This window comes from Nilaparvata lugens, chromosome 5, assembly GCF_014356525.2.
Source record: "Nilaparvata lugens isolate BPH chromosome 5, ASM1435652v1, whole genome shotgun sequence".
NCBI classification, from domain to species: domain Eukaryota; kingdom Metazoa; phylum Arthropoda; class Insecta; order Hemiptera; family Delphacidae; genus Nilaparvata; species Nilaparvata lugens.
Window position 1 is genome coordinate 2,838,036 of NC_052508.1, and position 17,367 is coordinate 2,855,402.

A 17,367-nucleotide genomic window follows, 5' to 3' on the forward strand; every position below is an offset into this window, starting at 1 on the left:
AACACTTCTCAGCCACCATGTGTTTTCCTGTTTCTACGAAAATACTTATGTACACAAGTTGTATAATTGATTCAAAATGTATTTTTGAATAAATGAAATGATTTTTAGGTATTACCGTATGAGAAACACAAATTATACTTGAAATGACACTTTAAAAATTTATAACTTTAAGACTTCGTCCATGCTTCAGTTTGCCCACTGGTAGGTTAGGCTTACTGCTACCGGTATAAATAATAATATTGAAGGGTTATTTCAGAATCATTTCCATTAAATTTATCTTATTATAAATATGATTCCTATTATTTTATTACTTTTAAAAGAAATTGGAATAGAATATCTACCGAATAATTTAATCGATGTTGCTTCGAAGTTCAGATTGGTGTATTACAACTTTTTTAATTAGCCGCCATTTCAGGTTTGTATAAAAATGAAAATCTGATCTCAGTTATGAAAGCAAAGTTTTGAATCAAATTATGAAAAAATATATTTTATTGATGTATTTAATTAATTCGACATGAAATTGGTTATTTTATCAAGGTAATGAAAACTAATAATATTCGATCAAATTTAATGGGATGAATTGAGTAACTCAGTGCAAATTTAACAGACTTGGCAACGTTGTTCTGCTACCTTTCTTCACTGCCATTAGCTCGTGGACCTCACTATAGTTTCGGTAGTTACTTACCTGACGGTGGTGGCATGTCGTGCGATGCGTGTGAAATGGTAATACTGGGCACACTGGAGACAGTGATGACGATGTTGTTGCCGTCAGTGATGTCTTCCGAGCTCGATTGTCCGACCTCGCTCTGAGCTGAATCAACAATCATTCATTCATTTCAAAAATCAATCATCATTGTAAGTAGTATAATGAAAGTAATGCTTTATCATTCAATAATTCATTTTTATCAGGACACTATATAAAAGTGACATACAAAAGTTATTAGAAATTCTACAAAAAAATATGTACCAAGGTGAAATATTTTGTGTTATATAAGAAAAGCTACTGCAAAGGTTAGAGCCTGAGCGCGAAGCCTAGAATTTGTACTAAATAAAATATACTTTATTAAAAATGTACTGTTACTGTATCAGATACGTATTTTCAATACCTTTGCATACTGTATAGTACTGGATACTTCACTGTACATAAATTTGAATATCTTTGAAATAGGCAAGGTATGAAGTATAGTTTTTTGATCATGCACGTTGAATGGTAAACTGAACAAGTAATTATTTATGGGTAGATTGTTTTGATTGAAGAACAAGAAAATGAAGAAAAATATTGGGAAAGCTAAATTTTAAAACCTAATTATTTTTTAGACATAACAACACGATAAATAAATACCTTGTGGAGAAACTTGTAGAGGAGTGGTGGGGACACTTCTTCCGGTTCCGGAATCTTCCAATTGGCTCAGATCCATTCGTGTGTCATCCATTCCTTCTGATGCTACTTGGGCTACTCCTGCAAACATTCAACATATCAAAAGCTGAATTTATAAACCTCTTAGCAATAGAGTTTTTCCAGATCATGCACGTTGAATACGTGGAGAAGATTGTTTTAATTATCGGAAAAAAATATTTCAAATTAATATTTATTTTACAGTTTTGAGTACTAAGTAGAAGGAATTGTGTTAACAATTCGGATCTTAATCTTTCTAAATTCAAAATTAATTGTTTGTATTTTGTTTCAATGTGGAAATTAGTGGAGAATTGGAAAGTCGCACATAACCTTTATTTGGACAGTTTATTCTATGAAATTGGGATGAAAAGAAGTTTTGGACTGTAGTCTGTTTCTTTGTCCTTAAGTTGATTGTAAATGATAAATAAATAAATAGTGAATTGAATAAGTAAGCTACAGTAGAAAGGTTAAAAAATAGAAATGTTATCAAATTTTTTGAATATTCCGATAAGGATCCCGATTCCTTTTGTTAATGAATAACTGCTCTTACTACACATAACCATTTCACAGGTTATATTTATAACCATTTATATTGAAAACTAGCTTGAATATTTCTCTATCTGTTGCCTAAAAAGTGTCCATTTGCGCTCTGATTAGAGTAGGCAAAAAATCGTAGCTATTCAAAAGTAAATTCGCTCTCTATCCTTGTTAATCAGCATATGATTTTTTCATTTATTCTTGAAATTGTTATCCCTTACGCCTGGTTTTTACGATTCCAGTGGAGTTCTAGTTAATGGAGACAGGTTACCCCAGAAGCATGTAACTAAAACCACACCTGACAATAACTGACAAATATTTGTACAAAATGCAGATTCTTACCTTTGTTATATTATAGACTAGCAGGTGACCCATGCCGCAAGGGTCTATTTTAAAACCTGACGTAAAAAAATCTTGAAGAGTTTGAAATAGGCCTATAACCATCCTCTGTTAATTAAGAATCTATATGCAAAATTTCAAGATAATCAGTCTAGTAGTTCAGTCGTGATGATGCGTCAAACATAATTTTCCTATACCGTACGTGTATAAACCAGTTTTTTCCTTTATTATAGAATAGATTAAGGAAAATGTTTTGTGTGACTTGTGTGCAAAGTAACTTAAATGCATTCAAACGATAATTTCGCACTCTACTATGGCTCATATTTGTGAGATTATTTGGCTCTTCGGCTCTCGTACAGCAAAGCACTACTTTCCACACCGAATTTACAAAAAAAAAATAACAATTTGGTGTACTGACCAGCCCGTGTCGATGGCGAACTGTTGTCACTGAATGTGAATCGGCCGGCGAGCGATGGCAGTACATGGGGGGAGCTGACCGCCTCTCCGAATCCATCGCTGCGACGCGGCACAAACAGCGTCGGCGTGCTCGGCACTATGCTGTCGTCACCCGTGTCGTCGTAGCTGCTGCCTCCCGGCTAAAACACATTCACTCTAATTATATCAACCTGTTACTGAATATAAATAGTTATTATGGAATTATTTTGATCTTTGCTGAGTAAGATGACAGCATATGCTCTAAACTTGTGCATGATCATGAGCTGCTGATGATGATTACATTAGATGATGAGAGATAAATAGAGCTACAGTTCCAATGGTTTACAGGATTTTCCAAACTCAAACTCGTTTAACAGGAATAACAAACGCATGAAATCTCAACTTATTTTGATTAAAATAAATATAATTTTATTGTGTCAGCAAGTCACAAAGCACAAGAAAAAGTCAATATGTTACGTACATTGAAACATAAACAGTAACTATTATAGATCATATTATTCAGTCATATTGAACAGTCTGAACAGTCATATTTTGATCATATTAAATATACGAATTTCAAATAAAATGTCAGTATTTCAAGAAATGATTTATAGTAGATTTATATTGGCAATAATCCGCGCGAAAAAGAAGCCAACCATCATCAGAAATTAGTTTATTCGATTATAGAAGTTATAGAACTCTTAGTTAATTATTGTTTTCTGACACCGAATTAATGTTTCATACTCTTTATTTTAATTTAATTTACGAGTTGTTGAGTATTTTCGAGTTTAACGTAAAATTTATTATATTCAAATTAATAATCTATTTCTAATTTAATAAAATTCGTACCGTGAACCTCCGAAATGAAGGATTAGTCGAAAAAGAGTGCAGATGTACGACTGGAAAGCCGAACCAATTTCTGGGAGCTTCAACACACAGACTTCGAGTCTTCCGATCACAAAGGAGAGCCATTTTAGTGATGTTTCAAAAACCCCACGTTATCTTTGCAAGGAATTGTTCATGACAGTAGGCATTCTGACGGTTTCCTGCCTCTACATCTACTGTTTGGCGTGAATGGCACTCAAGTGAAAAAGTGGCTGGATGGCTGGGGGAAATGTCCACTCATACACCACCAGGGATTGGATGCTCAAGGAACGGCTTTCTAAACATCATATCCATAACACATGGCCAAGAAGATTTATAATGCCCTTCCAAAAAAAATATTCTTCAGCTGGATTATGAAAACCTATTTAGGAGAAGATTGCGGTTGTTGCTGAAGGAGGATTGTTTCTATATAACATAGACGAACTATTGAATTTATTTTTAACTGTAATATTCTTACTGTTAACTTCTTAAATTACTAACTTTATTTCATTTGTGTAATGTATGTGACTATGTTTATGTGTTACGTTGTATTTGTATGCGACTTGTGTCAATATTATAAAATTACAATGCATAACATTAATAAAATGAATTGAATTTCAACAGAGATAATAGCATAGTCAAAGAGGATGAGAGGTCACAGGTAGAGACTATCTCAGTTTTTGGATTCTGGTTCCACATGATCGTCTGCTAAATTGGGAGGAACTTTATTAATATTTATTCACTGACCATCTATGAAAGGGTATTTGAATATGTCAATGTTTTATTTTGTTTTTTTTTCTGATGATACCCACTTGAGCTCTAGGCTTTTGCGTGGGTCGAGGGATGATGGTGAGAGATGAGTGGACCTACAGCTTTAGGTTGGTTCCGAACCACTTAATTAGTCAAAATATTATGAAAACAATGTGAATAACAGTTTTCATCAACTGACCAGAATCAACTGCTGCTGCTGCTGTTGGCGACTGTTGAGCAGCGGCGCAATGGCGGTGGGGCGGCGAGCGCTGGCAAAATGGCCGCCGGCTGAGGAGGCCGACACACCTCCTCCTCCACTGCTGGTCGCCTCCGACATGTGGCCGCCTCCGCTCTCATCCATGGCGCCCCCGCCTCCGCTGCCCCCGCCACCACTGCCTCCACCTCCCACTCCACCAACGCCGGCACTGTTGCTGTTCTCAGACTGGTTGGGCACTTCGTTGCTGTCGTCTGCAACAAAAACACATTCCAAGTTGACAAATTATTGTAGAAGATGATTTTGTTTGATGGTTAACGAAATTTATTCTGTTATTGAACTCAAAAAGTCTACGATATAATTGATGAGATGGATTCAATCGGATAATATTGTGGATAAATCAATTTGGAAATATATTTTTACAGTTTGGCTATATATTCTACTAATTTTACAGGATAAGTCTAAACCTCAATCTTAGAGTTAATTTTGAAGCCTCACCCAAAATTTCCACTTCATTATTGTCTTGATCGTTCTCGTCGATATCTGGACCTTCACCAAACTCGTGTGACGTCATACCCATGTCCTGCAAAACATCGATAAACAAAGATGTTATAATTATTATTTATTTCATTGTTAACAAGATAAAAGCATTGTAATAAAAAACGTTGTGTGGTTTATTGAAATAAGAATAAATAGATGAAGTAGACTTTACTATATATATATTATGGTTAAGTGACGATGATAGGGTTCACTGTCTTGAACACAAATTGTTCACTGTCAATCATTCTGTTCAGATTACAAAAACCATTACATGACGTGAACCGCCTTTCACACCATGTAGAAATCTATTTATTAGTACAGGGCTATTAACTGTAGCATCATCATTCATGTTTGATCAGCATTATTTAACACATTATTGAGTACGAGACAAATTCTGATATACATAGATGCTTAATACAAGAAATAGAGGTAATGTGATGTTCAGAAAATGTCAGTACTCAGGTTGACAGCAGAACTGGCAATATATTGTCTTTAAAACTGTTCAATGCTTTGCGTGAAAATGTAATTACAGAACCTTTATAAAGGATGCACTCATTAGGGAATGCCTGCATACGGTTGCAGACTTTTTCTAATTACATTTTAGCATTGTATTGACTTATTTATCACATATGCGCCTTTCCTTATAGGGCTACTACAATTGATAGGAAGTAATTGCAACTCAAGTACTCTTTTGAAATGTTTTATTTATTCATCACAAAACATTTTGAAAATTGTACTTGAAATGTGATTTCATTCTATTAGTTTCTGACATGCATCACGTTTGTTTGACAACAATGAAGTGAATAGAGTACCGACTCCTACAATTTATAGAATAAAATTACCAAGTATAAGTACCAAATATCAAGTACCCTTTTGAAATGTTTTATTAACCACAAAACATTTCAAAAGGGTACTTGAGATGCCATAGTTTTTACATGCATCACTTTTGTTTGACAGCAGCGACCAGAAAGTGAATAAAGTACTGACTCCTACAATAATTTGTTAGAATCTTAGACCAGTTATAGAATAGACACGCTGGGAAGTCTAGCCTCTGAAGCCAACATCTACTGCCATATCTCCAAATCGTGACGTCATCATCGGATAGAAAACTTTCAGATTGTGTCTATTACGGAACGATGTAAATTATTATTCATTAAAATGGTAAACTCCAGCTGCGCTCCCGCTGAAATAGACACAATCTGCTATGGAAAACAATGTAAACAAACTCTACAGAAAAGTTTTCTATCTGATGCTGACATCACGATTTGAAGATATGGCAGTAGATGTTGGCTTCATCGACTTCCAGTATGAATATACAATAGGCCGTGTCTATTCTATAACTGGTCTAAGGTTAGAATGAAATGAAATATCAATAGCTAATGGCAACGACGAGAAGGTGCGTAGAGTACTATTTATAGTCGTTAATAGCAAAGACGAGAAGGTGCATAGAGTACTATTTATAGTCGTTAATAGCAAAGACGAGAAGGTGCATAGATTGCTATTTATAGTGGTTAATAGCAATGACGAGAAGGTGCATAGAGTACTATTTATAGTCGTTAATAGCAACGACGAGAAGGTGCATAAAGTACTATTTACAGTCGTTAATAGCAATGACGAGGAGGTGCATAGAGTGCTATTTATAGACGTTAATAGCAACGACGAAAAGGTGCATGGAGTACTATTATAGTCGTTAATAGCAACGACGAGAAGGTGCATAGAGTACTATTTATAGTCGTTAATAGCAAAGACGAGAAGGTGCATAGATTGCTATTTATAGTGGTTGATAGCAAAGACGAGAAGGTGCATAGAGTACTATTTATAGTCGTTAATAGCAACGACGAGAAGGTTCATAAGGGGTATTCACAATGTTGGAGTTAGCTGGCTAAGTCGAGCTATTCGCTAACTCCTGCTATTTGATAAGTCTGTGTTAACTCAATGCTATAGTAGGACGTTAGAAAAAAATAGCAGACGAGATAGCAGATAGCGCAGGTTTGAGTCCACTAACTCTAGCTTACTCTGTTAAAACCGCGGCCATGTTTCTTTTGGTCATATTTGGTAGCAAAAGTGAGGTTATAAACTTTGAGTTACACAAATTATCCGCTTAGAGCGCTATTGCAGTTAGCCTATTTTATGTCTAAATTGACTGGACTAATTGTGAAATAAATTGTTCCGACAGAATAATAATATTTAGATTCCAACTAGGAACTGAATTGTTGATTTTTAGATTTAATTGATTGGGAACTTCAAACTGTTTTTGAGGTTAGCCTTTTGTCCCAATGCCTTATGAATCATAACAAGTTACAAGAATAAGAACAATTTTTAATAATAAAAAAATGAATTATTGAACCATTTATTATTATCGAAATTCCATTATTAAAAAATCGAAAACCTGAATTCACATATTATCTGAACTAGGATATTGTTTTAAAAATGCATAATGCATAATTTTGTTAGGAGCAAATTGAATTAGATTGGATTTTTAAATGTACTGCCATAAATACCCCATAAAATGGCCGCTCCTTAAGGAACATGAGTGTCATGACCTGTATTTATAGACCTTGGCTTATAGCAGTTTGTTTTAGATGAGGCGTTCACAATCCAGAGTTATCAAATAGCACTTTAGCTGGCTAAAACAACATTTTGAATACCCCTATAGGGTGCTATTTATAGTCGTTGATAGCAACGACGAGGAGGTGCATAGAGTACTGACTCCGTCGTCAGGCATGTCATCATCGTCGTCGTCGTCAGGTTCGTCGGAGGAGTCGACGAGGATGATGTCGTCCTCCTGGTCCCGCTGCGACGAGGTGGGCACCTGGTACTCCACCTCGAGGCCGTCGGCGCGCGGCGCAAACACCAGCTCCCCACTGCCACTGCCAGTCAGCGCCACTCGCTTCCTCTTCATCTGCAATCACCAATCAACACACAACTTCACTTACAACACTTACAACACTTACAACAATCCAAAATCCTATACTATTAAACGAGCAAATTTCTGTTTATATGTTTATATATCTGTATGTGACCGGATCTCGAAAACGGCTCTAACGATTCTTTCGAAATTTGGAACAAAGTAGGTTTATGATATAAAAATTCGATTGCACCAGGTCTCAACCCTGGGATAACTCGCTGAAGGACATTAAAAGGAAAATACGTCCTTGGATAAACAGCTGGAAATTTTGACGTCTGTCGATACCGTAATGGAAGTGAGTGAACGAGAGCATGTGTGGGATCATTCAGCTGATCTCACAAGAAGAAAAATCAGCAAGAAAAACTTATTTTCGTTTATTTCTCTTTTTTTAGAAAACATGTTTACTTCAGAAAGTCCAAAATAGTAACTAGATGCTGTTAGTTTAAGATAGTACATAGTATATTAACAGATATTGTAGCATAACATAGTATATCATTCTAAATCGAATTCATTGTATATCTATTATTTATTTTGTAATTATTGATGATGTGTTTGTTTTTTGAAGTGTGAATAAATTGTTATTTAGATAAGTGATTGTAGCTTAACCTAGATTTAGATTTGGACTGTAGTATAAATTTGAAAAGGGACAGATTTGGGCATAAGCCTGTTGTGCCTCCTCATATAACTGTAAAAATAATTGTACGACTGAGAAAATGAATAAATAAAAATAAACTATAAATTCAATCTTTTTTTACAAAGTTCTATGCTTTTACACTCCAAAGCAAAGCTCGTCCCCCGTTATTGGTTTATTAATCTCATTAACATGTGATCACAGATTGATATACCAACTTATATACATTTGAAGCTGGATTTAGATCTGAGTTCTTTATTTATGTAAGTCTATTTATTTATTTGCTAGAGCAAACAATACAATAGAATGAAAAGAAAAAACAAAGCTAGTGCCCAAAACTTCTACTATTTCTTAATTTTGCCTCAAATCGTCAAAGTTACAATAAATATTCTGGCTTGGACACTAATCTACTATAATATTATAAAGAAAAGAATTGCCTAATACATATGTGGGATTGGAAATACACGAATGACGTATCATCACCGAGGATGGTTATAGACCTATTTCCAGTTCGTCAAGTTATTATGACGTCAAGTTTTCAGTTCATCAAGTTTCCAGTTCGTTATACTATGCTTGATAGTGGTTATAGATAAATAGTGTATTCAACGGTTCTATCTCCTAATTCTTCTTCTACGTATATCCTCTTCTTCTTTATAAATACTGAATATAAAGGAAGGAATTGGCTTATTGGTTGTAATTTTGTACGGGATACAAACTCAAAATACATGTTTGACGTGATTTTTATACAAGCATAAAATACATGTTTGACGCATCATAGCGACACAACTACTGAGCTGATTAACTTGAAATGTTGCATAAAGATGTTTAATTTAACGAGGATGGTCATGATAAAATTGATAAGATTGGGAGGGAGTACCTGAGGCGGTCCCTTGGAGGGAGACTGTGAGTCGTCCTGCTTGAGCGGCCGCTTGAGGCCCTGAGTGGTCTGAGTGGTGGTGACTGTGTTGCTGCTGCTGCTGCTGCTCGCCTGACTGCTGCAAGCCACCTGGCTGCCGCCCCCGCTCCCTGCCGCCCCTCCACTGCTGCCGCCCACGACCACTCCACTGCCACCGCCCCCACTCGTCGCCACCGACTGGTCCACCCCAACATCTGCAATTCCACCCCACACATTTGTACAACAGTGTAAACAATACAGAAAATTAAGAATATTTTAAGATAGTCAAAATGCTGTTGAAACAACATCAAATCTTTACAAGATTTGGGTTGATGTAGAAATTGAAATAGGAACAGTTCTGGGCCTAAGCCCGTTGTAACATTTCAAGTTATATTTGTACAATGGAATTGCTGAGTTGTTATTGTTGTAAAAATTGTATTTTGTTATATTTGTAAATGGAATGTATGAATAACTACATAACACTTTCAAACACAACACAACAATACAACTCAACATACTAAAAAAACAACAAAACACTCTAGAGAGATCACACACTTGATTCAATACATACAATAATACATCACACTTGATTCAATACAATAATTCACGAAAAAAACACTCTCACGATGACACATCACTACCAAATCCATTTATACGAAGCTAACTTTATCGAATACAACACAGCATCCTTCTTACAAAACAACACAACAAATTTGGGAAAGAAACAGTTTTGGGCTTTAAGCCTGTTGTTCCTTTCCCAATCATTCATAGTTGAGAATGATATTGTATGAATAAATAAATAATTTTATTCAACATGACCATACCGAACACAATCATTTCAATACAATACAACAGACTTGATTCAATCACATAGAAACATGAGACTAACATCGTATTAGACTAGAAACACATCCATCTTGGTATCATAAAACATCCGTAGCAAACAAATCACACTCATTCGACCTAATATAGTTGATAAAATTCAGTAGAAACGATTCTATTCAATTAATTCGACCTAATACAACTGATCCAACTCATTCAACCTTATACACTTTATAAATAATACAATACAAACGACTTGATTTAATACAAAAGATTATATAAAATTACAGATAACACTAAATTGTAGCAAATCCGTATCAACCAACCAGCTCAATAAAATTACAGCATAACTTGATCAATAAGCATTAAAGAAACACAACACAACTCATTTAAAACAATTCAATACACCCAAACAAATACAACACGACTGACTTGATCTAATGGAACACACTTAATTTCAATTCAATTCATTTATTGCCAATCTAGAATATTCAAGACATATTACAAACTCTTTATAATATGACATATCATTAAAAATATAAATAAATAAACACAATTATTCATACATATACTTAAATAAAATAAAATATAAAATCTAGGCATCACCAGCAAAAAGAAACTCTTTGCCAGCTGGTGAGAGTTGCAAAACAGTAAAATGAAAACATAATATTTCGAAATAATTCAGAAAATTTAGGTTCAAATTTATAATAGTTTAGCATTGTGTTGCAGTTTACCTTGACGACTGCTAGCAACGGCCTGCTGCTCGGACTGCAGACTGTGTTCGGGGGCGTCGCTGGGGCCAGGAGGCTGGCTGCCGCCCCCTCCGCCCCCACCACTCGACCCCACTGTCACCGACTGTTCGCCCTGTTGGCTGCTAGCCACAACGCCCTGCTGCTCCGACTCGCCAGCCGACTCCACGTCCACGTCCTGTCCAATACCACAAACATCAATCAATATTCACAACTCTCTTGTTCAATTGAACAATCAATCCCATAGTAAATTTGTACAGATGACAAGCTGATCGTTGATAAACGATAGAATTGATGAGATAAACTGAACAGAATCTATCAATCCTTCAAGTAAATTTATGGGGATAAGCAATGCAATTGATAAAATAAACCAAACAGAATCTATCAATCCTTCAAGTACATTTATAGGGATGACAAACTGATCGTTGATCAACGATAGAATAAACTAAACAGAATCTATCAATCCTTTAAGTAAATTTATAGGATTGACAAACTGATCGCTAATAAACAATGGAATTGAAAAATAAATTAAACAGAATCTACCAATACTCTGCGTAAATTCATGAGATGATGAATGAAGAGGAATTAAAATCCATACAATATAGAGAAGAAGAGGAAAAGAAAGACGAGAATAAGTAGGAAGGAAGAAGAGGAAGCACGAGAAGTAGTGGTTTTTGTGTTAGCCGTAGGGAAGTCGTAGGGTAGATCAATATGAATTAGGAGAAAATAAAGGGCATGAAAAGACCAAGGGATAAACGAAGCACGAGGTCAAAATTAAGAAAAATGTATTTTTGTAAAATGTAAAAATGTTGGAAGAAAAATTTATTTTTGTGACTGACTTGTCGATAGTAGGTGAGAGTAGCACTGGCACTGCATGCGTTGCTGGCCGACACAAAATTGTTGCTGGACGCCTGTGCGGGGGTGGGGGGTGGATGAGAGGAAGGGGAGGGGGAAGGAGAGGGTGCCGAGGGGGAGACCGGGGACTGCTCCACCTGCTGATTGGAGGCCGATACCGCTGCCGACGAGTTCTCAGCGCTCACAACCTGATCAATCAATCAAATGAGTTATACAATCAAATGAATGATGAAAGAATCAATCAATAATTTTATTATGGTACAGTTTGGACATCAATTCAACATTTGCAAAACTAATGGGGCCTCAAAACGTAAAAAAATTATGAAATTCGGTCACCTGAATTTTGAGAGAATTGCAATCGATGAAAATTAGAAACCTTAATGGACCTTGAAACGTCATGCATCCGAATCATGCAATTACGATTTTTCATAACAGACATCATAATTTACCAAAACAAAACTCCATAAAATATTATTTACATTGACTATATTATGATTCTCGTAGATCTAATATTACGTTTAAACGAATTAATAGCTATAAAGCTGTAATTACCTGAGTTTGGGTAGTATGACTATTGGATGTCTGAGCTGTGAATTGAGGCAAAACAAGTGCTATTGATACAGCCTGTGTCACTTGACTCGATTGTCCTTGCTGTTGTGTTTCTGCGTTTCTCTCGTCAACCTCCTGAAAAATGAAATAATGTGAATAAATACTCCACACAGCCAAATTGGATTGAAAGTTCATATCAAACATTAATCGACAATTGAAATATAAAGCTATTTTAATAGTCATTTATTGCTTTCATATTCACGAACAATAAATAGCATTCCCAATCCAATATTTGGGAGTATCCAGATTCGAATTTCCATTATTATCTCTTGTTGAAAGCCCAGTTACTATTACCTAAGTCTAGAAATCCACTCTTGCAAATAAATACTAAAAGTTGGTATGCACCTTACTTTGTACATCGTCGGAAACAGCATTGATAAAAACAATGGAAACTTACTGGATGACCATATCCACATTTTATTATCAACTTTATTGGTTGCAACTTGAATTGGGTTCTCGTTTGAATGGCCGAATTTGCGATGACATATGTTGGCCGACATCATTGAAACCTTTCACTCTTTCTGATACCAACACGAAATCAGTAATCTTGACTTACAGTCAGGGCTTTGAATATTACTATGATGATGTAGAAACGTCGTATTTGTACTACAAACCATCCGACTTGTACATTAAAAATTGCTATCGGAGCACAAATAGTGTGCTACCTAACCTCAAACTTGAGGGAGATGACCTTGAGGTTGTGAATGAAAGTCATACATAATTTCGCTCCTGGGTTTTGGAAGATTTTGTGTTATAAATAGTCACGGATAAGTACAAATTTTGTATTAATTTCATTATTAATTGTTTCTTGATCACGTTTTATCATTTTGTTTTAGATTTTAATTCTTAATTCTATTTTATAAGCCAAACATCGTTTAGAGGTTATTTTGAGGTTAGGTTTCGAGATTTAAAAATAAACATAGATAGTTTACTTGACTAAAATTATAACCAAATTAAAATCCTATCATTTGTAAATCAATTATTATTATTGCAAGTAATATAATTTCTTAGATAGGAAGATGAGCTCAAGTAGAACACCGAAGGTTATTAATAGAAATGTACACATAGCGGGAGTACTTACGCGTTCCCGAAAACAAAATTCAAAAACGCCAAAACCAAAAACCCCAGTTCCTCAAACTACTTTAGCCGAAAAAGTTGCTCAACTACAAAGTAGCCACACTAATTTAAAAAACCAATTAGAAGTAACTCTAAAAACGTCTGAGGAAGAAAGGTTAGGGATGGTAGAAGAAATTAAATCTTTGGAACTGATTATAAAATTACAAGATGAAGACCATAAAAAAGAAATACTAAATCTAAAAAATCAATGTAGTCTAATGTCGGAGGAAATAAAGAAACTAAAATCTAAATTGATAATACTAAATGTATGATAGAACCTCCGTCCAAATGCAAAAAAATAGAGTCTAACCTAAATGATGGGAAATGCTCTGAAAATGGTCGAAATAAAACGTACAGTGAGGTTTTGAAGACAGCAACCAAAAATATAGCTGAGGGAAATAAAGATAGGAAAGGGAGAGTTCTGCTACTGACGTCCAGTCATGGACGTGATTGCAGTGATCTCCTTGATAAAAGATTGAAAAATAAATTTGATGTCCAATGTTTTTTCAAGCCAAGTGCATCAATTAATGCAGTTGTAGAGTCAGCTAGGGAACAAACTAAAGACTTTGATGAAAATGACTATCTAATTGTACTGGGTGGCTCAAATAATATAAATGAACCTAACTTGAATCATCTTCCTCAAGTAACAGAAAAAATCAAGGAAATTGTGCCACTCAGCAAAAAAACAAACTTAATAATAAGTACTATTCCTAATAGGTTGATAGGCCAGAATTAAATGAAGCAATCAATTCGACAAACAAATCAATCCATAATACAATCAACAGCCTAAAAAATAAGAATTCTAAACAACTGGGGATTGGTTTTCTAAATGAAAGGCTGAAAAGACATAACTTCACTAATCATGGGTTGCATCTAAATCGATCTGGCAAAGTAATCTTTTGTAATAGATTGGCAGAGCTGATTGAAAGCCGTTTGCAATCATCTGGTTTAAAAACAGTCAAAAAAACAAATAACGATTTTTTAGTAAATGGCTCAAAACAGGGAAAGGAAATAGCTACAAATGCTAGAGATAGAGTAGCACAAGATGGTAAGGTTTTTAGTATTTATCATCAAAATATTCAGTATCTTCGCAACAAAATTGACAGATTAGAAGTATTTCTTAAACAGCAGGATCCTGACATTGTTATTTTCACAGAGCATGGCTTAAAAATAAAGGAAATAAATCAAGTTAGGATTCCAGGCTATTCACTGAGATCAGAATTTTGTAGAATAGCTCATAGAAGTGGTGGTGTATGTATATTCACTAGCAATGCTAAACATACCCAAACTTATGAACTGGATTTTGTTAAGAGATTTTCTGTTGAGATGGATTTAGAGGTGACGGGACTAAGGTTAAAAATTGATGATCGATTTGAGGTAGCAGTGTTAGGTATCTATAGGTCACCAAATGGAGACTGGCAAAAATTTTGTGAGCTGCTCCATACACTTTTGGAAATTACAACCGCTCGTTTCACAAATGTTATAGTAGTAGGAGATTTCAATACCGATTTTGCCAGGCAGGATAAAATGACAGAGGATATTAGAGATATTATTAATATGAATAATTTAGAAATTAAGGTCCACGAATATACAAGAGTAACTCGAACTTCACAGACAATTATTGATAATATCCTCACAAATATAGAAGGTTGTAATGTCAGGTTAGGTAGCTCAGATCTATCAGATCATAACTATCAAATTTTAGATGTTAAGTTGCAGGGCCAGAATCCAAGCAGAAAAAAAACTTTTGTGAAAGAAATTCAGCAATATGAGCTAGGAAATATAAATTGTTTGAAGCAGGAACTGCTTCAAGAAAATTGGAGTAGTGTTTATAACAGTTGTAACCTAAATTACAATATAAGCAATTCATTGATACTCTAAGATTTCACATTAGTGTATGCTGTCCAATAAAAAAAGTCAAAGTAAAAAGTAAATTAAACAAAGTAGATGAATGGATAACTGAAGATATTCTTACTCAAAGAAATATTGTTAGGGAAGCTTATGAGGAATTTAAATTAGTGAGGGATGTTCCGAGTGAAGTCAAATACAAATGTCTAAAGAAAAACTATGCAAAAGAGTGAGGAAAGCTAAGTGTAAGAAAACAGCTGAAATATTAACAACTAGTACCAATTTTAACTCTGCTGTTTGGGAGGTAATTAATAGAAATAGGAGAGCAGCTCAAAAAGATACAGTTACTAATGTCCCTAGGATAATCGATGAACATGGAAATTATATGGATGATAGTATAGACATTTGTAACTTTTTCAATAAGTATTATCAACAGGTTGCATATAATCTCCAAAAGTCACTGAACACTAATACTTATAATACAACTACATTAAATGCTGAGCCAATTGAAAAGGTATTTAAATTTCATCCATTATCAAGAGATGAGTTGTCAAGAATAATAAAAAATTTGAATAACAAAAAAACAGTAGGATTGGATGGGGTCTCAAGCAAAATTTTAAAAGAATGTGAAAATGAATTACTGGACCCTTTATTGCATCTCCTTAATACTTCACTAGAGCAGGGTATTTTCCCTGATGATCTGAAACAAGGAAAAATTTTGCCAATTTTCAAGAGCGGTGATTCTGAAAGAGTTGAAAATTATAGACCCATTAGTATTCTAAATGTAATAAGTAAAATTTTTGAAAGAGTAGTTTTAAATAGGCTATTGATGCACCTGGAAGAAATTAATTTCATATGTGCATGGGTTCCAGAAAGGGAAATCTACTAAGACTGCAATAGTATCCCTTGTTGAAAGACTAATAGATATAATAGATTCAGGTGAGAAGGCAGCCGCAATATTTCTTGATTTATCCAAAGCTTTTGATTGTGTGAACCATAGAATATTATTGGAAATACTAAAAACTGTAGGTGTGAATGGTATAGAACTAAAATGGTTTGAATCATATCTCATAGGTAGAAACCAGTGTGTTGAGCTTACCAAGGTGGATGGGAATGAAATAGTAAAAATTAAATCTCAAAAACTGGAGGTCCAGGCTGGAGTACCTCAAGGCTCAATTCTGGGTCCCTTACTGTTTCTGTTGTATGTGAACCAATTACCAAAAGAGTTAAAAGATCACAGAGCTCTGTTGTTTGCTGATGACACATCGCTTATCTTTAACAATTATTTATTAGATAGTCTAGAAATAAATGCTTTTACTGGAGTACAGTCAATTGTCCAATTCTTGAAGCAAAGGCAATTAACAATAAATAGTAAGAAATGTCAATTCCTACAATTCAAAAGTAAATATAATTCAGTAGAGGATAGAGAAATAAATGTGTTTGTAGAGGAAAATGAATTAGACCAAGAAGAGAAAGTAGCATTCTTGGGAATTTTATTGGACAGGAAATTAACATGGCATCCTTACATTGAGAGGATATGTAATAAGATATCATCTGGGGTATTTGTCCTGCGGCAGCTTGCTAGGCTGAATGATAAAAAACTACTGTTAACTGCTTACCATGGACTTATACTATCTCATATTAGGTATGCTATTTTAGTATGGGGTAATTCATCTCAACAAAATATGGACAGGGTGTTTAAGATTCAAAAGAAGGCACTCAGATGTATAGAGAAAGTGAATAGGTTAGACTCTTGTAGGCCTTTATTTAAAAAGCTTGGTCTATTAACTGTGCCATCTTTGTATGTATATGAAGTTGTAATGCATGTGAAAACGAGTGGTGTGATCCAGAATTCAGAT

At 34.8% G+C, this 17,367-nt stretch overlaps 1 protein-coding gene across 1 annotated transcript in view; it reads right to left on the reverse strand.

The window, feature by feature from the left end:
* The window catches only part of LOC111064529 (nucleoprotein TPR-like), a 65,213-nt gene that overhangs the window by 4,451 nt on the left and 43,395 nt on the right, over positions 1-17,367 (reverse strand). The window contains exons 29-38 of the mRNA XM_039429703.1: positions 12,488-12,619; positions 11,920-12,123; positions 11,066-11,258; positions 9,492-9,724; positions 7,786-7,977; positions 5,034-5,118; positions 4,521-4,789; positions 2,691-2,868; positions 1,343-1,459; positions 686-811 (exon numbers count right to left, since the gene is read on the reverse strand). Of these exons, the coding sequence (XP_039285637.1) occupies positions 686-811; positions 1,343-1,459; positions 2,691-2,868; positions 4,521-4,789; positions 5,034-5,118; positions 7,786-7,977; positions 9,492-9,724; positions 11,066-11,258; positions 11,920-12,123; positions 12,488-12,619 (1,729 nt within the window). The remainder of the gene's footprint in view (positions 1-685; positions 812-1,342; positions 1,460-2,690; positions 2,869-4,520; positions 4,790-5,033; positions 5,119-7,785; positions 7,978-9,491; positions 9,725-11,065; positions 11,259-11,919; positions 12,124-12,487; positions 12,620-17,367) is intronic.